This window comes from Emydura macquarii, unplaced genomic scaffold (assembly GCF_026122565.2).
Source record: "Emydura macquarii macquarii isolate MOO-44397 ecotype Brisbane River unplaced genomic scaffold, CSIRO-AGI_Emac_v2 contig_1045, whole genome shotgun sequence".
Lineage (NCBI taxonomy): Eukaryota > Metazoa > Chordata > Testudines > Chelidae > Emydura > Emydura macquarii.
The window spans coordinates 261,425-282,109 of NW_027131182.1; the positions used below are offsets into that span (position 1 = coordinate 261,425).

At 41.7% G+C, this 20,685-nt stretch overlaps 1 protein-coding gene across 2 annotated transcripts in view; it reads right to left on the reverse strand.

The window, feature by feature from the left end:
• The window catches only part of RIT2 (Ras like without CAAX 2), a 237,420-nt gene extending 218,069 nt beyond the window's left edge, over positions 1 to 19,351 (reverse strand). For both annotated transcript variants that reach the window (XM_067545620.1, XM_067545621.1), the window contains exon 1: positions 19,249 to 19,351. In XM_067545620.1, the coding sequence (XP_067401721.1) occupies positions 19,249 to 19,351 (103 nt within the window). The remainder of the gene's footprint in view (positions 1 to 19,248) is intronic.
• Positions 19,352 to 20,685: the final 1,334 nt, after the last annotated feature.

Below are 20,685 nucleotides of genomic sequence, written 5' to 3' on the forward strand. Positions count from 1 at the left end.
TGGCTGCACTTTGAGGGGTAGGTTTCCCAAACTTTTGATGCAGATGGACAACTGGCAAAAGAGTGAGTGCATGTGTATACACAGATGTTAACACTATGCATGGACAGAAATGTTTACCCACACACAGAAAGGTCAAAAGTGGTGCAAATATGTGAGGTACAGATGCATGCATGAGAATTTATGCACTAAACCAGACAAAGTAGTGATTATTATGTATTTATGATTGTTATAAAAAAGGACAGAGATAGATCCTCAGCTGGTGTAAATCAGCATAGCTGCATGGTCCATGGAGCTTCATTCAATATTTACATCAGCTAAGGATGCAGTCTGGAATGTTGACTTGGCTAGTGGTTCTCATAAAAGGAATGTGTGCTAATAATCTCTGAAAATCACTCTGCAGAATTGGCCAGTCAGAGTTTCACAGGAGACCTAAAGAGTTGCCAAGAATCCTGATCAGGCCAAGACTGTCCCAGATTTTGCAAACACCACCTTGGCATTGATAGTCCCGGCCAGCATCCTGGAGCTGGTGACAGCTGCTGCCTCGAGGCAGTTTTGCTGCATTGTTAGGCTCCTGCTAGTGGGGTCTGCCTTGTGTAACAGTAAGGTTTTCTTTCGAGACTACCTCTCACCTGCCTCAGCTGCAGTCCTCTGTGACTGCTGATCTCTGTACGTGGATGCGACTGGCTCAGAGAAATCACGCTAAAAATGAATGCCAGAACTGTATGCTCCCTGATTTTAATTGGGGGAGGTCAGGAGAGATCCAAACACACAGCCAAATACTGTATTGGGCCAATCTCTAGTAGTGAGATTTAAAGCTATGGTGTAGAAAGTATTAGAAGACATAGCAGAGAGTGAGGCCCATAGAATCACTCCAAAGGCAACTGTGTAGGGCATGTTGCTCTACCAGTTTCCTTCCAGGAGGGGAGCATATAAAGATTCTAATCCCTCTGAAGCTGCAGAGACTCCAGCTGATGGGACAGAAAGCATAGGGGATAGTGAACCAGCAGTGGCACGAGCGGCACTGAGGCCATGGCATTTTCTCCACAGCTATATGAGGCAGATTGCCAGCTTCTTCTTGTGGGAGAAGCCCATAAGGGGACCTTTACTGCCCCAGCAGAGACTGATGCCATTGGGACTAAGATCCATAGGCCTTCCCCTGACTTTAATTAGTGACATCATCATTTGGACTACATGACAGTTATAGACACTTGTCAATGACTTCATGCAGCTTTGGACCAGGCCTTAAACCCCCAAACTCCGATTTGAGCAAGCACTGGACTCAGCATAAAACAAGGGATGGAGTCTCTGGAGCCAGTCTCTTCTTCGATCATTCCAAAACCCTAGTCAGCAATCTGGAGTTACGGCATTCTCACTGTTTTCACCCACCCACCCAATAGTTTTCCAATCAAATGTGCTCATTTTAATTAAAGCCTAATTTTTTCTGTCTTCCAGCCCCGCAAACCCAGCATCTGGAAACGGAGCTGTTCTCTTTCTGCTCCAGCGTTAAGGGCAAACAGAGATTCTGTAATCAGTGTTCAGTTTCCAGTTTTCTTTGTGATGCATGAAAGCAGAGCTCACTACAGCTTGCTCTTTCCCTATATCTCTGGTAGCTACACGTTCCAACTCTGCAGTGCTGAGCTGACAGTTATCATCGAGCAATATAGATATGACTCAGAAGACACAGAGAGAACAATAAGTCCCACTTTATCTGTAGTTAACCTGGTCCATGACTGGGGATACTACGCATTATGATAATATAAATAATATTAGTCACAAAGCCATCACTTACTACATGTGTGTAATTTTAAAAAATTCTAGAAATATACAGAAAATTTAGAGTCAGAATGGAAAAATGCATAGTACACAATTGTTTACAAAACTAAGTCCTTCAAAACCCACATATTTTTAATAAAGATATTAACAAGCAGTACACTTAAAGTAGTTTCTGAGACACATAAAAGGGAATATGAAAAACAGTGTGGGCTGCACACATTCCACTAACATAAATAGGTGCTATTTTACATCTACCATCACCCTCATAAATTCATCCATAGACTTAAAAGTAAAGTCCATGAAAAGAAAGGGCTTGGGGCTGAGGAGGGAAATGAGAAGCAAGTGCAAATAATTCCACTATGAAGCACTTCCTGATTTTTCATCAACAGCTTATGCACTAGATTCAAAATGAATTATTCATGACAGTTTGTCCATTACATTGAACTTGAACCAACCTTTGATCAACACTGTGAATCCATTTGGGAATGTTCCAGTAGTATTTGTGCCGTTATGTATTCTGTTTTGCCTGGGTCATTATCCGAGCAGTCTTGGTGTCATAGCAAAGACCATGATAACCTAACCTAATTTCTCTCTTGCTCTCAGTCACACACCATGCTATTTATTCTGCATATATTAGCGACATAAATATGAAAGGCTTCCCTTTAGGTCCCAGTGCTATGAGTATCCTCAGCTTCATTGACTTCACTGAAATTGAGGATACTCAAAGCCAGATAGGAAGAGGTTAAAACCTTGCAGAATAAGGCGCCAATGCAGGATTCCTAATTCCTGTTTTTTTCTAAGACAAAGCCCTGAATATAGGGAATGTCCCTATAAAATCGGGACATCTGGTCACCCTATGTAAACTGGCATAACTCCATTACCTTCAGTGAAGCTATGCCTCTCTACAGCAGGTAAGGATTCCAAGCTGGCTAAGGAAATACTTGATTAAGAAATGTAAAAGACTGAGATTCATCCGGCAGGGACAGTGAAGCATTAAAAATAAACACTCTGATATTGTAACCTAGCTTGATCCATAGTCCTTTTCAAGCGGATGACATTGAGGAATGAAAGGCATTCAATCACCAAATATTCTATTCCTTTAATATATTGTCACTGTCAATCAGTGGAAAGTAGTTATCTCACTGGGTTTGGCAGAGTCTTCAATAATTCATCCTTGACTAACACCTCCGGGCTTTAACAACTATTTTTCATTAAACAGATGAAAATGTGCTTTAATTATTTTATATTTAAATAAATCTTACTTGACTATATCAGGGAAATGTTTTGTTTTTTTCCCCCCAATGGTTATGGTCACTCGCAATTTATTTTTATAGCTCTCCTTCCAGCCATCTCTCCCCATTTTTAACAGAAGTAAGTTGATGTGAGTTTACTGCAAATTTAAATAAATGATAAGAAAAAGGAGAATGAGTGTATCTGCTGGATTATTTACAAGGAGGGATAAGAGAAGAAGAGAGACAAATGAACATTTTTATTTTGCTTCTTGGCATTTTGCTCCTATGGGTTGGGGACAAATGGAGCCTGATTGTAGTTTCAGGCACTGCAGTGCAGGCGGGGGTGGGGGAGGGGGGGACGATATATCTCAGTAGTAATATGATCCTTTATTTCATTTGTACTCAGCAAATGGGTTTGGATGGGTGGGGGACTGATCCTTCAAAGCATACAGACATTCCCATTGACTTTGAAAAGCACTTGGTACTACTCAGAATTGATCCCTAAATGCTCCCACACCCCACTTTTGGAGGCATGTGGAGGGTACACAGCAGAGTGAACCACTGCTCTCTAAGACACTGCATTTACATAACCTAGCAACACTGCGAGAGGCTGGGTGAGTTGTTCCCAAGCAGTGGTAGGGATGGAAGAAGAGGACTGTGATCTGGAAAGGTTTGTGATTCATTCGCTAATAGTGGCAGAGTGACCCCTACTTACTGTCAACAGTGATCATATGGACAAAGTCTACTGGGAAGCCATCCCATTGGAAGGGTTAGTTCTGGCACTGGGAAGTGTCACAAGCATGCAGCCTTCAGGAAGGGCAGTGGTGCAACTAGCACTGAAGGGGGTAGATGTGGTAAGAACAGAAAGCAGGGATCCATTAATCTTGTTGTGAGTCCTGAGTAATTCTCACTGACCTTAAACTCTCACATCATATTCTTCTTAATTTTGTTTTTTTCTTATCCCCATCCAATGTTCTTCTGTTTTCATTATTTCTCTCTTATTTGTGTCTTTTATATTTTCCAGCATCTATTCTCTGTTCTGTAGTGTTGTGCTCTCTATTATATAAACTTCTTTCTCCCCCCCCCCCCACCCCTGCCACCACTAGTTTTCTTCTCTTTATAAATCCTACTCTCCCACTTCCTTGAGTGTCCCAATTCAGACAGAAAAAGTGTAAGCAAATGCAGAATACCCAACGGTTAGTAAAGTTACCTGGAATGTGAGAGATTGAGATTCAAGTTTCAGCTCCAACTCAGACAGAGTAAGGATTAGAATCTAGGTCTCCCACATCCCACTTCAGTACCCTGACCACTGAGGGTTGACTATTTTTAGAGGGATCTTTCACCCATGTTTTATCAACAAAAAATTGGAAGGTTTTGGTTTCATTCCAGTGCAGAATGAAGGCAACTTTTGAAACCTGCACAATTTTACGTGAAACAGAATTGTTGTTTTCCATCTAGCCCCAATTTTGACTTCTCATCTCATCCTCTTCCTCCACAGATGAGGAAGAATTCCCACTACACAGGGGATTGTTCAGATAGAGTATTTTATTAAGTCACATAGAAAGGGACTGTGAATTTGCTTTCTAGTTACCCTTAGTACAGATAGATAGCAGAGAAGTCACGTTTCTCTTAAAGCAATTCAGCTAAGGGATTAAGCTCTAGGCACCATAACTCCATTTAAGTCAGTCTGGCTATGTTGATTTACAGCAGTAAGCATTTTGAGTTAAAAATCTGCAGCTCTGTTTTATTGTTTTGCGGACAGTTAAGGAAAGTTGCAGTCAAAACATTGTAGATTTAAGCCACTGGCATGAGCTAAGCATATTCCACTCAAGGGGTATCCAAATTCCAGGACAGCAACAGGAAGCCTTCAGAGAATCCAGAATCTCATGGGGGAAGTATGAAACATTGTAATTATTCCTGATAAAACAAAAGTTTTTCATTGTGCACCATTCCACATAACCCAGGAATGAGATTCCACTCATGGTTCCTTTGCGCTGCACAAAGCAAACAAACTGTGTGAATTGGCTTGTCTGTAATATAAAGCTTTGCTGTGTTTGAACACAAATTGTTAAGAATTGAGTTAGATGACACAACACCAATCATGAGTTTGTAGGTCAGTGTAGGCCAGGAGAAAACTCATGCATCATCATGTTAGCTGATCATGTTTAAAATCTCCTGTGATCAAAAACTTGGGGTGTGGATGGGGAGGGGAAATCCAATGAATATTGATTACAGTTTTCAAATTAAATTTGGTTCCCACTTTTTTCTTTACTTTCTATGAATAGTCAAATTAATGATCCTTACCAGTGTGAACACATGGGTAAAGTAAGTTATATTTATTGCAGAAAATTGAGTTGCAAACACCACAAACCCAATGGAATTATTCTGGGAATAGAGAGACAAGGTTGGTGAGATAATATCGTTTATTGGACCAACTTCTGTTGGTGAGAAAGACAACCTTTGAGCCACATGAAGCTCCTCTTCAGGTTGGGAGAAGGTACTTTAAGGCTTTTCTACATTGGTACTTTTGTTGGTAAAAATTTTGTCTATCATGGATGTGAAAAAACACACCCCTGACCGACATATGTTGCACCAACAAAAGTGCTGGTTTGGATAGTGCTATGTTGGCGGGGAAACATTTTCCATCAACATAGCTACTGCCACTCGTTGGGGGTGGTTTAATTATGCCGGCAGGAGAGCTCTCTCCTGTCATCATAGAACGGCTACACGGGAGACCGTAGGATGGTGCAGCTGCAGTGGTATAGTTTTGCTGCTGTAAGGTCTGTATTGTAGACGTAGCCCAAGTATCACAGCAAAATGAAATGTGGAACAGATTCTTTAGTATAAGTATTTAGCACATATGCTAAGGACCATTCAGAGTAAAGTGGCCCATTAACACCACTGAAATTATAGGACAAAAAGAGGGGGTAAGTGGGTTACAGATTGCTTTGATAAGCTATAAATCTAGTCCCTCTCTTCAGTTAGTGATTTTTAGTGTCTAGCAGAGTTACGAATTTAAGCTCTCAGGCTAGTCTTTTGAAAGTGTTGTGCAGGTTTCCTTTGACTGAGTGGCTAAGCAGCAGTTCTGCAGAAAAGGACCTCGGGGTTACAGTGGACAAGAAGCTGGACATGAGTCAACAGTGTTCCCTTATTGCCAAGAAGGCTAACAGCATATTGGGCTGCATTAGTAGGAGCATTGCCAGCAGATTGAGGGAAGTGATTATTCCCCTCTATTCAGCACTGGGGAGGCCACATTTGGAGTATTGTGTTCAGTCTTGGGCCCCCATTACAGAAAGAAAGTGGACAAATTGGAGATTATCCAGTGCAGGGCAACAAAAATGATTAGGGGGCTGGGGCACATGACTTATGAGGAGAGGCTGAGGGAACTAGGCTTATTTAGTTCACAGGAGAGAAGAACAAGAGGGGGATTTGAGAGCCCCTTTCAACTACCTGAAGGGGGGTTCCAGGGAGGATGGAGCTAGGCTGCTCTCAATGGTAGTAGATGACAGAACAAGGAGCAATGGTCTCAAGTTGCAGTGGGGGAGGTCTAGGTTGGATATTAGGAAAAACGTTTTCACTAGGAGGGTGGTGAAGGAGTGGAATGGGTTATCTAGGGAGATGGTAGAATCTCCATCCTTAGAGATTTTTAAGGCCCAGCTTGACAAAGCCCTGGCTAGTATGATTTAGTTGGTGTCGGTCCGTCTTTCAGCAAGGGGTGGGACTAGATGACCTCCTGAGGTCCCGTCCAACACTAATCTTCTATGATTATATGAACTGATAGGTCAGACATAGACCTATCACATTCCCCTTGCATTTAGCTGTCACGTGCGGAGTTCCTTCCCCAGACCTGAAGAAGAGCTTTATGTGCTCAAAAGCTTGTCTCCCTCACCAACAGAAGTTAGTCGAATAAAAGATATTACCTCACCTAACTTTTCTCTCTAATATCCTGAGACCAACACGGCTACAGCTATGCCGCATACAATTCTGGGAATACACTTAAATGGAATTTTGCTCCCCCTACAGCTTTTGCTTATTTATATGGGAGAAGGCAAACAAGCAAAGTGACTTTGACATGAAGTATTTTGAGCCTGCTCCTCAGCTGACATCAATAGGTGTCACTCCACTGGGATTGGAGCCCACTGTCAGGTATGTTGTGAGTAAATTGCAGCAATGTTGCTTCTCAAGTCGGTGACAGCTATGCATCTAAGCCACTGCATATTGTGCTTTGAAAGCACGCAGAGCTGGTCAGTAGAACTGTGTGGGTCCGAAGACTCCCCTGGTTTTTCTTTATACAGGAAGAACAAAATAAAAGCTTTGCCATGCTTCCAGTCCTAAAGGATAATTTATTACAGTCTGTAGAGAAATTAAAAGTGGAAAAGAATAAGGGCAGGGACAGGGGAAGTAAAAGGGAAATTATAGAAGGAGAGTAGATAAAAGCAGCAGAAAACAAACAAACAAAACACATATTCTTTCCTAATTGTGCTTTGAAGGGTCTCTCTAATGAATTCCTTTCTCATCCTAGCTACAGCAGCTACAATGTGCTGTGAACTGCAGATGGCTTGGCTCAGCAGCAGGGATGGGTTAGAATGGAAAATGCAGCCCCCATGGCTGCCTCACAGATGGTGTACAGAGCAAAGGGACTGACAGCGTCTAATCATTGTCGCACAACCATGTTTATTTCCTTATTTCAGAGTTTACTTGGGACCAGCAGAAATGCTTCCATATGGAGGCTTTTGTAGCTAGACTCCTTTTGTTGTGTAAACAATTCAACAGTCAAAAGGTTTCCTTTCCTTAATAAGAACCAATTAGAAGTGAGAGGAAAACTGGAGCAACAGAGTCCCCATCTACAGTAATGACTAGATAATGGGAAAACTCTTTGAATCAGTCTGCATGTGAAACCCAGATATGCTCATGTAACCCATTGGTGAGATACATTCACATCACAGCATGATAGAGCAGCTGTGGGTTTGAGTGATATGAAAACCCTCAATCAGCAGAGCATGAGGATGAACCAAATCCCCATGTCCAAATCAGACAACTACCACAAGAATTGTCTGATTTTCATTTTTCAGTAGTGCCATACAGAAGCCTGACATGCAGCATTGTGAATCTGAGTCACTGAGTAAGGGCTGAGCCTGTAAACACGTAGACGTGTGAGTACCTTTACACATGTGAGTAGTCCTGTTTACTTCAAGTACCTAAGTGTTTGCAGGACTCTCCCCTGTGGCAGAGAGGAACATACAATAGTTATAGAAATTAGAAACTGAAAAGCTCTTCTAGTCACCTGATCCATTTTCTTTCTGGTACAAGACTGGTCTCTACAGTTCATTCTCCTGCACTCGATTTAGCTCAGTTAAAAATGATTCAAGAGCTGGGCCTTCCACCATTTGGGAGACTATTCCACAATCTAATCAATTCTTAGCAAATGTTTACAGATAGATATCCTTCCTAGAATCCACAGTACGTGAACCCCATATAGAAAGGCTGAATGTTCATACATGTTCCTAGCTTTAATCTAAACATTTCATTCCATTATTCCAAGCCAAATGCTCATGAATGCTCCCATCAGTTCCCGCAAGCAGTTCTTCTCTTCCTTGATATTTACACCTTTCAAATATCATAGACTGTCATGTCCAAAGTAGACATTGGGCCTCATTCTCAACTATGTTACGCCATTTTATCCAGGTGTAAGTAACACAATGGAAAATCAGGACCTACTGTTTGACCAAGCTATATAAATATGGGTCTTTTACTTATCTGTCAGCATAAATAAAATTTTCTAGCTTTTTAATCATTTCCGTTGATCTTTTCTGAACTGTCTCCAGTTTGACAGCAGCTTCCAGGTATTGAAGGCACTAGAACGTCATACAGTTCTTATGTTCTTATGACTTATTTATGTGCATAAATGCTTCCTTGATTCAGGCCCTAGATGGGCTACTGATCAGTGGAAGGGTGAAGCCTAGACAAGGAGGATAGGTCCATCATTGTTTATTAGCCAAGATGGTCAGGGACCAAAACCCATGTTCTAGGTGTCCCTAAACCTCTGACTGCCAGAAACTGGGACTGGATAATCAGGGCTGGCCCTAAACCAAATGGCACCCCAGGCAAGGAGCATCATCGGTGATACTTCACCCTTATGTGATAAGTTTTTGAATACATTATTTTCTATTACATTTGTAGTCCATTCCATGACTTTGATGCATGATATGCATACATGATTATTCCTCATATGGAACACCTGAAACATTTTACTTCAAACATTCTATTTTCCCTTGTGTCACTAACAAAAATAAAAGCCCCCCAGCCTGCTGCCACCTAAGCCTAGCACCCCAGGTAGTTTCCTGGATCATCTGCCCCCTAAACCTGGCCCTGTGGATGAAAGGGGATGGATCACTTGAAATTTCTCTGTTCTTTTCATTCCCTCTGAAGCATCTGGCATTGGCCGCTGTTGGAAGACAGGATCCTGGGCTAGATGGACCATTGGTCTGACCAGTATGGCCGTTCTTATGTTATGTTATTCTGTACAGCGTTCTCAATTGGTATTTGACATCCAGAAATCATCCTGTAAATGTACACACGGGAACTGCAATGGAATGATCCTGCTCTTCAGCTACTGAATTATATGAACAGCCAAAATAATGAAATGTCTTTAAGTCTCATCCCTGAGGCAAACAACTCTGTCCACAGTGTCTGTCCAAATTCATAAAATAAGTGAAAGAGCACTGTGCTTGATCCTGCCGAAGGGATCACAAACACGTTACCTTTCTTCGCGCAGGAAAGAGAGGAAATATTTATATTCTGAGGGATACATCTATTTATTAATCCATACATGGATGGCTCAGTTTACAGTCAAGTTATGAAACACAGGAGTATGTACCGCAACAGCAACAGCAGCACAAAAGTAAATACCAAAAACTGTTATTTCAAATGGATTCTGAAACAGAGAGACGCAGTCAGCCACCATTAATTGCAATCTGCTAGATGTGTGCACACTCAATGGGTCACAGTTTTTCAACATAACTCATGTTGACCAGTTCCTTAGTTCTCCAACTGTCTCTTTGAGATCAGTGTGACTCCCTTGCCCAAGTAGGTAGTCCTCAGTGTGACCACAGGCTGCAGAATCTCACCCACACTTTAATCTTAAAACCTCTCAGAAGCCATTTGTAGCTATATTGTTGTTTTACCGAAAGTCTAAGTAAGGGGAAGTGTGTTGTACTTACTCAAGAACAGACCAGGAATGAGGTTGTGTCTAAGGCCACGTCTGCTCTTTGCCAGTATAGGGGTATCAGTATACTATACCAGCAAAGCACTCTGAATGTGGATATAGCATATACTGGCAAAATTGAGCTTTTGCTGGTATAACTTATTTCAGCCCTACTTCAAGTGAAAGCTTATACACAATTCACAACCCTAGAGCACCCCCTTGCAGCATAGTGTGGTATTGCAGCCACTCTGCCTCAGCTTCCCCACCATGTTCTTTGTCCTACTCCAGCTGCAGAAATGACTTGAACTTCCAGCCAAGCCACTTTAGAGCATTCAACCCCTCCCAAGGTAACAGAATCCCTTAGATAAAGACCAGCAAAAGCACAAAAACAAAGGAATCTTCAACCCAGCCAGGTTCAGCATCCAAGCCCCTTCCTTATAGGCAGGCCCCAGGGGCAGCAGGCATTCTCAGCACTCAAGAGATACATGGACTGTGGTCTACCAATCTGGCCAAGCTCACTCTCCAACAAAGGGCTCTGGATGGCACAGACCTCACACAGCTCCTTGCCCTCAATCAGGCTTCCTACCCCAATGTAGGAGAAGGCTCTCTGCTCTCCTCCCCAGTCAGCCCCCAACTGCTGGTCTTTCCTTCTTCTAAGTCCAACACCCAGCACAGCCGCTGCAGGACACAGCTAACTAACAGGACTGGCTGGTGCCAGGACTGACCCATTCCACACTTCCCTCTTGACCCTAGAATCTTCCCCTGCCATAATGCAAGTTCTATAATCTAAGTCCCCTGCTGTATTCTTCATACCTGGTTTATTTTTGTCTTCTCCCTCAGGGCTGTGGGATCTGTGCTTGTAGATGTTCTAGCTTCCACACAAGTGTACTGACCATTTAGATTAGGAGGCTCCTCTCCCTTAGAGTCTCCTGTTGCTCTTATACCAGTTGCCCCCAGGTATGCTGATAGGGAGAGACCCAGTCACTACAGTCCCCACGAGTCCACCATCTGGGGTCCCACTGCACATCACTTGGCTTCTTCAAGCTTCTGCTCCTTGACCTTTATTTTTACCAGAGCTCACAGCACTCTTTCACTAGACTACACATTACTTCCTCTTGGAGCTGTGGGTCCTGTTCTGAGGTAGTCGGAATTCCTTGAAACTGTTCAATCAACAAGACCTGGTCTCTAAACCCAGCCTTCTCTGGCTTCCCATTAGTTGGAGAACCCAGCTTTTTCTTTCCAGCCACCAATACCCTCTCCCCTTCTAGAAGGGAAGCTCCGTTTTGAGCCCCTACTTTCCAGCACTTATTGCTGCCTGGAGCAGAGCCAGTTCCTGCTACTGCAATCACTTTGCCATCTGAGTTTGAGGGCTGCTCTGCAGGGCAATGACCTCTTCCCCAGGGTCATCAGCCACATAAATCCTCTCCTGAGACCTCACCCATCTGCTCATAGATGAGTCTGTGGAGTAACTGAAGGGAGGGGCTAATGTCATCCCTGGTATATCTGTCCCATACACCACCTCTGCAGGTGGATTGGTCTTTTGGATCCAATCCCTCCTTCATATCCCTGGACAGGGAGAGAACTCTTCCTCTTTAGCCCAGACACCCAGCATAGCTATAGCAAGGCAGAGCTAAATGAACAGGGCCGGCTCTCACGGCCTTTCAAGGGGCAGGCCACCCTGTTACAAACTACACTGGTAAAAGTGCAATGTTGCCATTATAGCTGCATCTATAATAGGGGCTTTTGCCAGTTAAGCTATGTTGGCCTGGGATTTCACCTCTTCACACCCTGACTGACACAGCTATGTCAGCAGATGTCTGGAGCATAGACATGGTCTAGAAGTCATGGTCTAGAAGTCACGGTCTCTCCTCTTGTACTCTCCTCATCTCTCCTCTTGTACTTGTGGGCAAGCCACCTGAGTAAACTCTCTGTCTGGTACAGATTATTGCTTCCACCATGCTGGCTCAGCTGAGCCGGCTGGCACTTTGGGGGCTCAGTCAAAGCTTTGCCCACACACACCACCCACATGGGGGAGAGGAAACAGCAGCCTCATGCTACTTGCTGTCTCCTCTGTGCTGCACCCCATAATGAGTAGCCTGGCAGAGAAGCAAAAATTATACCCCTGCAAGGGTCACTATCATGGCCCTCGGATTTTCACTATTGCAGCTGCTTTCAGTGTCATAGAATCATAGAAGATTAGGGCTGGAAGGGATTTTAGGAGGTCATCTAATCCCACCCCCTGTTCAAAGACGGATCAACACCAACTAAATCATCCCAGCCAGGGCTTTGTCACACTGCACCTTAAAAACCTCTAAAGATGGAGATTCCACCACCTCTGTGGGTAACCCATTCCAGTGCGTTACCACCCTCCTGGTGAAAACGTTTTTCCTAATATCCAACCTAGACCTCCTCCACTGCAACTTGAGACTATTGCTCCTTGTTCTGTCACCTACTACCACTGAGAACAGCCCAGTTCCATCCTTCCTGGAACCCCCTTTCAGGTAGCTAATGGCAGCTGTCAAATCCCCCCTTATTCTCCTCTTCTGTAGACTAAATAAGCCTAGTTCCCTCAGCCTCTCCTCATAAGTCATGTGCTCCAGCCCCCTAATAATTTTTGTTGCCCTTCTCTGGACTCTCTCCAATTTATCCACATCCTTTCTGTATTGGAGGTCCCAAAACTGGACACGATACTCCTAATGTGGCCTCACCGGTGCCAAATGGAGGGAATAATCACTTCTCTCAATCCTCTGGCAATGGTCCTATTATGCAGCCCAATATACTGTTAATATGTCACCTAAAGTCTCTCCTGCCCTCTCCCCCCTCCACACACACTTCATACCATAACCATTCAAATTTATTAAAACAACTAAAGAAATGGTTTAAACCTGTAACTAGTGACATGCCATTCCAGTCAGGTGCAGCAGAGCTCCCATTTGTTGACACCACAGGCTTGGTGCAAGACCAGTTCGTCCCCTTAGACCTTCTCTTAAAAGGGTAGGTTGAAGGTGGGTTGGAAAGGAAAGGAGACAATGTGTACGGTGGGGGAGAGTTTTGCAGATTGATCTAAGAGAATCGTGTATGGGTTCTTATTATTTTTCAATATTTGTGGCATCCACAGAGTGCTCCGCACTTTCCACTCATAGAAATCAATCCATGTCTCGAGCAGCTGCAATCTGTTGTATAACACTTTGTATAGTGATACAAAGGCCCAGTGCTGTGTTGTGATCTGTGCAGGGAGAACATTGCCCCTGTGTTGATCACAATGCAGGATTAAGACCTAATGCTGTGTAAAATGTAGTACTTCATTGTGTACATTGTATATGTTTTGTGTCATACCAGTCTAGTAAGTCTAAATTCACTGGAGTTACACCAGAGATGAATTAGGCCCAATATTTGAAGTGCAGATATGAACTTTGAAACCAGAGTTACTAGACCAGATTCTCCAGTCCAGCAGCTCTGCTTAGCCAGAGCCCATAGTGTTACAGCCAACTTCCTCACCCATCCCCCTGTGCTGGGACTGTAGGGCAGGTGGTGTAGGAGCTGGTTATGCTGTCACTATATTTCCTGGAGATCCCCTGGTAGAAGCACACATCAGTTCTCTGCTCCTTTACACTACCTGGACATGGAGCAGAGCAAGACAAAGAAACTGCCCCACTAAAAGGTTGTTTATAAACTCGAGTGATATTAGTTTGTGGTTGCAATGCAGTTCCCTGAGCACATGTTTTCACTTCACAAAAGCCAGGACCCCAGTTAGCAATTTGGTTCTGATTCTGCAAACAATATCCTGAAATCAAGGAGACTAGTCACCTGCTTCAATATTTGTAGGACTGGGGCATTTATGCAGCTGTCAGCATCAGAGAAAATTAACAGAATGAATGGACCATGGAACAGTGAAAATACTTCTGATTAGATCAGGTCAGGAAATGCATTTTTCTTTGCATGTGCAAGTTAATTTTTTTTTATTCATTATGTTTCTGATTTTTAGTTGAACACCTGGCAATGAAAAATCGTGTCAGTTTTCTGGAAGAAAATATTTGAGTTTTGGGATTGCCAAACCCGTGAACATTTAGGTTGTGAGGTTTTGTTTTTTTTCCACTGACAACCCGAACATTTCTCAAACATGCTCATTTCATGAAAGAGAAATTTTTATTTTTCCATCTTAAAAAACACTTTCAATGCAAAGTTTTTGAACATCTCTACTTCTGACCTTTAGCTCATCTGAGGGGGCAGCTCAAACTGTTCTTTCCTCTGCTTTATCTGTTCTGGGGACAAAAATACTATTTTGTCTCTAATGTGTTCCAATCCAGATTCGATTGGCTTTGTCTAAATGGTATTATGAGTAACGCAGCTGATTTTCTTCATTCAGGAACGCAGGTGTGACTTCTTTCAGGACATGGAAAAAACTGACCAGCATTTGAAGCATCTTTTTGGAAATAACATCCCTCTTAAGATAGTTATTTTATTCACACGTTAGGATAGCTCAACTTTTTTGTTCTTTTTACTATGCTTAGCAACAATTAGCTGAGAGCGTTATGCAAATATTTCACAGAGTATTGTAATTAATTATTATTAATGTTGCTAAAATTAAGCTTGAAATGAATGGCCTCCAGATTTTAGAAGCTTTTCTGTTTATCTTTTGTGTATTACTGAATAAAATAGGTGATTAAACTAAGCTGCCGTGCTCGTTAGATTGTGTTGCTTAGCTGGGGTCTGTCTTGGAACTAGATTCACCACTCAGGGCCAGAGCCATGAAAAATGTTTATAAGCAAACTGAGTATCTCTGGTTTAGGATATAATTAAGATTTGTTGAACCTTACAAGTCAACACAGGATCAGTTTGATTAATGTTGTGCTGATTTGTGATTTGCCATCAGAACTAGAGAAAACTCAATCCATGAAGTTTACATTTGGATCTAAACATTTTTTGGGGGGGGGAAAGTTAGAAGAACTTGGATTTTGGGTTTTAGTACAGATCACTACAGAAGAGGGGCAAATGTAAAGTTTGCTTCCAGGTCCAAATGGCCTCAAAGGTAACAGGGTTTCCAAGGGCAGAATCAAAGCAGTGACATATTAATGTCTTTACTTGGTGTCAGCCTCAAACTGGTTGAAATAACATTTTAGGATTCCTCTGGAATTCAGAAAGGGATCTTTATTATTAAAACTCATAACATCCAGCACTCAGCTTCCTTTTGAAGGACACATTACTTCCTCACAAACTACAAGTGACACTGCTTGCCCAGTCATCATTTACTTGATGTAGTTTTGTTTCTGTACCTTAATTAAAATAAACCCACAAGACTAAGGTGACTTCCTTCCCCCCTTCCCCAACTATAATAGATGCAATTATTGTTTGTTGGATGAAATTGCAAATTTGGGAACCTTAAATTCAGAATCCTTAAAACCTTTTGAAGTTAACACATCACTATTCTTAACCAGCAATGAGCTAGAAGGTGATGTTCAGACCTGGTTTCAGTTGGGATTTAGGATGGGAATTCGAGATTTAGGTTCAGGAGCTAGGGTTTAAATCTGGATGCCCCAACATTAACATCTCATTAGCTACTCTTGCAACATTTCTGCTACACTGAATGGGACAAATGTTCTGAGATTCGCTGTTCTAAGATATCTGTTATCCTAGGCCAAAATCTTGCAAGAAAAACATTACAGCAATATCCCAATCACAATCAGAAACTAGGTTTCTGCCAGTTTTGATTTGCAATCTGGAAACAAACCCACAGTGACAGGTTTTTATCTAGAGATTCAGATCACAAAGATGACCCCACCTAAAAACTGAAAGAGTCCAGGTTTGGCATTCCAGTCATGGTTTGTCTCTCCGTGGACCAGTATTTTCAGCAGGAATTTGTCAGTTTTATTGGTAACAGCTCAATTTTCAGTTGACGTCTGTTCTCATTTTCCCAATGGCTTTGTTACCATCTTCACAGAAATTTGTATATACACATTATAACTGGGTTTCATCCAAAAGGGTTCACAACATCCACATTTCAGTTTGAGGTTCAGGGAAGGAACAAAACTCACCGTATTTCACTTGTTTTTTCCCTTCCAAAACCATGATTAACAGCAAATTTCACATGATTTCTATGCAAGCCATAAATCATTCCAGGTTAGTTCAAAACTGCACCTAGGTTTGATCAAAAACTTTTGATCAATACCTGGTGCAAGTTCTGAGTTAGCAATGAAACTACAAAGCAGGTGATTATTTTGCACAAAGGTAGGCATTTTATTGGATATATTTTTCCCAGCACTTGTAAAGTTGGGCCACATTCTTCTTTTATTTATACCAGTGCCTCTAATGTGGTTGTAAATGAAAGCAGAATGGGGTATGAGCCTAATAAAGAAGCACCTTAGTGATAGATAAAGCACATACATTTGATTATTGAATGTATTGTGTTTAAGATAAGCACCCAAATGTCTTGGCTTTGCAAAACTGGGTGGGAAATCTTAAGGCAGCAGGTTTTTTTGATAGCTAGCTCTCTGCTGCTGCACGTTTTTGGTCATGTCAGAAAGCCATCCTTTTTTAATATTTATGCCCTCCTCCTTATAGATCATTACCAGGACAGAAGCGGGGATGATTAAAAAAAATAAAGAGAAAAACTTAGCTGCAGTTTTTTTACATCAGTGATTTCATAATATACCAGTGACATCAAATGAATAAGTTTCCAGCCAGGAATGACTGTGGGGAAGTAGAGGTTCCCTAGCAGCCAATTTCTGTGTTGTTTGTAGTAGGGATGAGTAACCCTGAAGTCTTTAAATCATGATTTGAGGACTTCAGTAACTCAGCCAGAGTTTGGTCAATTACAGGAGTGGATGGGTGAGGTTCTTTGGCCTGCAAAGTGCAGGAAGTCAGACTAGATTATCATTATGGTCTCTTAGCATCTAAGAGTCTATGATTTGTTTTGCATAAGCAGGGCCCCCACATGGGGGGGAAGGGTACACTTTACTTGGCCCCAGAGACCCTGGGGGGCCCGGCCCAGGCTACAACCCCCATTACAATGAGGAAAAAAAATGTCATAGTTCATGAGATTGTATGTGTGGGATGAGGGATTGTGGTATGGGTGTGGGAGGGGGCCCATGTCACAACTTTGTACTGGGCCAGAAAAAATTTTCCTTGGGTCCTCTGCATAAGATAAGGAATTTCCTGAACTTTATCTTTACCTCAAAATTGAGCCAAATCTAAGTCTTTCCATGGTCAATACATGTTCATTTGGGGACAGATTGTGAACTCCTTAATCATGTAGAACAATAATTTATGACATGAGTCGTCTCATGGAATTTAGTGAGGCTACTTATGAAGTAAGGCACTACTCAGTGTGAGTAAGGGGCTTGCAATATGGCCCTTAATTTTCCCTCTCCCTCTGCCACTCCATCTGCTTTCCTTGTTTTCAGCCAGGGCTGGATCAGGAAATGTCAAAATATTGGAAGAAGTCTTGTTTTCATGAAACCATCAACTTAATTCCAGACCAAGAAGATTTGGATTAGTTGGAATAAGCTTCATGTAGGCATTGTGACCTTTCAGATGCTAGAAATTATGAACCCTTTAAAGTTTCCTTAATTTCATCTCCCATAATCCAATTCCATTATGAATATTGCAGCATGTATATCTTTACTTGTAAATGTCACAGTGGTTAGGGAACTACTCTTTTGAAATAAATGGTGCTTGCATAGACAAGGTGAAAAAATTTGCTGACACAATTTGCATTCTCTCACCTAAAACAAGTACGGTTTGTTGAAAGTTACAACAGAAACATATTTCACAGAGATCTGGCTTACTGCAGAAAAGTAAATTTACAAATGCATGCAGTAAAATAGCATAAGAAGCCCAATTGTTCTTGTTTTATGTAGCGAACAGCAATTAAGTCTAAATATAACACTGCAAAAATTGTCGCCTACTTGGTTAGATGAAAATTGATGGGGTATAGTTCCCTTAGATGAAGGATGTAACCCAAAAACTAAAACCAAATGGAACACTAGATACAGCATATGGTTATATAGAATGATATTCTCACTGCTTAAAATGTAAGTATCCCCATCTAGTCTTACCAGGTAGGTCGCAAACAGAACTTGGTTTATCTACAATATCAGTACAGTTTAGTTTTACTGCTTATTCTGCCTGCCCTCACACTTGCATGGAGGCTAGACTGTAAGATACTGTATCACAGTTATATAGTCATTTACAGAAGATTTAATTATATGTTGTGCTGTGTTAAATATGCTGGCTACCAAGACAGACACTGCAGGCTCAGCAAAGTCTTTTCTTTTCTTTTCTTTTCTTTTTTTTTTTTTTTTTTTTTGTTTAAAGATCAGGGAATGTTAATGTCAGTGAGAATAAATCAAAAGGTGATAACATCTGAGAAAAAGAAAACCTTATCCAGGGAAAAATAATAGCTCCTCTGAAGAGATGCTATCACAGACAATATCATGCCTTGCCAGCACTGGACAGAGATATTAAAATATGCTGGGTATCAACCTTTTCACCTGGAGAGAGACTCAGACCTGCATCCTATAACTTCCCAGACAGGAGGTGCAAGTATCACCAGCAGAGCCATAATGACAGAGTAAAAAAGTAACTTAGAAGCTGTAGGCTTCCTCCGCACTTTCCACTGCAGAGTGGACTTGGTAGTCGGCTTTGCAAGTGGTCTCTCTCGCATGCCTCTCTCTGTGAAAGAGGATTTACAGGCCCACAAGTTACACTTACACTGCCCAATGTACCAATACCCCTTAAAAAGTGCTACAATGGCATTGCCACATGCAGAACAGTAAGCTAACAGCAGCAGGTTGACTCTACCCCAGCGTCTGCAAGGGAGAGCGAAGGCTGGTTAAGAGGGGAAAAAAAATAGTACAACATTTTTCTCTGCAACAAAATTAAGCTGACTCATGCCTCCAATCATTAATTATTATATTTTTTAATCCCAACCATCTTCAACAGAAAAGGGAGTAGGGGAGAAGCCCCTCATCAAACCATTCTTTTTCTCAGAAGTTTACACTCTGATCAACCCCCCCACCCACTATTAATTAAAAAGCTTACCGCTTTTGCCAACTCCCCCAGCTCCCAGCATCACCACCTTATACTCTCTGGAGCCTGCTGAAGAATTGCTGGAGGAGCTGATCATTTCATTTGCTAGCTCCATCTTCCACAAGGGACTAGAGGAGAGTGAGAAGGAAGAAAAAGCAACTGACAGGTGCTTGCTCTGATCTTAAACAACTATAAAAGCAGCATAAAAAAAGAAAAAGGTACGATACAAGAGGTACAATTTATCAGCCTCACGCTCACTGCTGTTCCTGTGGTAGCTGGAGAAGGTCTCATAGCAACCACTTTAACAGCTTCCAATAAAAATCTCTCTCATCCCCCTCCCATCTCTGCATCGTTCTCTCTTTGTATCTCTTCCTGGACAGAAGCAGTTTTGTAAGGCTCAAGGTACCGATGAGTGTTGCTGTATCATTAGATTTTAACTAAGTAGAGCCTCCGGGGAAAAAAAGATCATATATCTCTTAATTCTTAAGCTTATTATTCGGTGCAGCATTTATTTTATTTTAAAGAGAGAATGGAGGCATGTCAGCCAGTTGCTTTGCACCTGTGGTGTTAACCTGTGTTGAGTGAACTTTCCCAGATTTGTACTCAGTTGAGTCATCCATTTCTAGAAAAAAAAGAGCTTTATAAAATACTCCTTTTCTACTTTTCAGCAGTTTCACAAATAACACAAACACTCCATTTTAGGATTTTCCATAGCATCCATTGTTTTAGTATCATCCACAGACAGAAGTACAGAGTTTGGTTTAATATGATTATTTGGAGAAAATTTAATTTTTCTTCCCAGAAGAAATATTTCATTAAAATGGCCATTATTTGAGGAACAGCATTAATTATTTGTGAGTGTTCGGACAATGGCTGGATAAGCATGGAAATATTTGTAAATCCCAGAAGTTTAATACATTTTAGCAACCAGGGATTATCTGGCCAAATTGTTTTACCAGCAGCTCATTATTTATTATTCTCTTTTTTAAAATATTTTGGTCAGCCACTCAGGAAGCAGGAAAAATACTATGTGACTTATCTGACCAACTGAGCAACCTAAATAATGAATAAGAAATAGGCAAAACACTCAGCATGAATACAAGTCAGATGGTTTATAAAGGGAGAGAATGGGACTAGAGGAAGGACAAAGGTAGCTCCAGAGATCATTGGGTTACTCAGGAAGGTGCATGCACATGTGGAAGGCTGTCTTCCTACTCCATCACTTCTTGTAATTGTGTCACAAGATTTAAGCACTTGGTAGAAAGTAGGATCCAGGCTTTAAAATGGAAAAAAAATAAATAGGAGAAATGGTTAGAAAATAGGGGTGGGAGGAGATGAACTGGGAGGGGAGTGTGTGTGAGGTGGAGGGAACTGATTTTTTCTCAAAAAAATGAAAACTTAAAATTTTAAGCAGACATTTAGTTTTTGGCTGAAAATTATCTGTTTTCA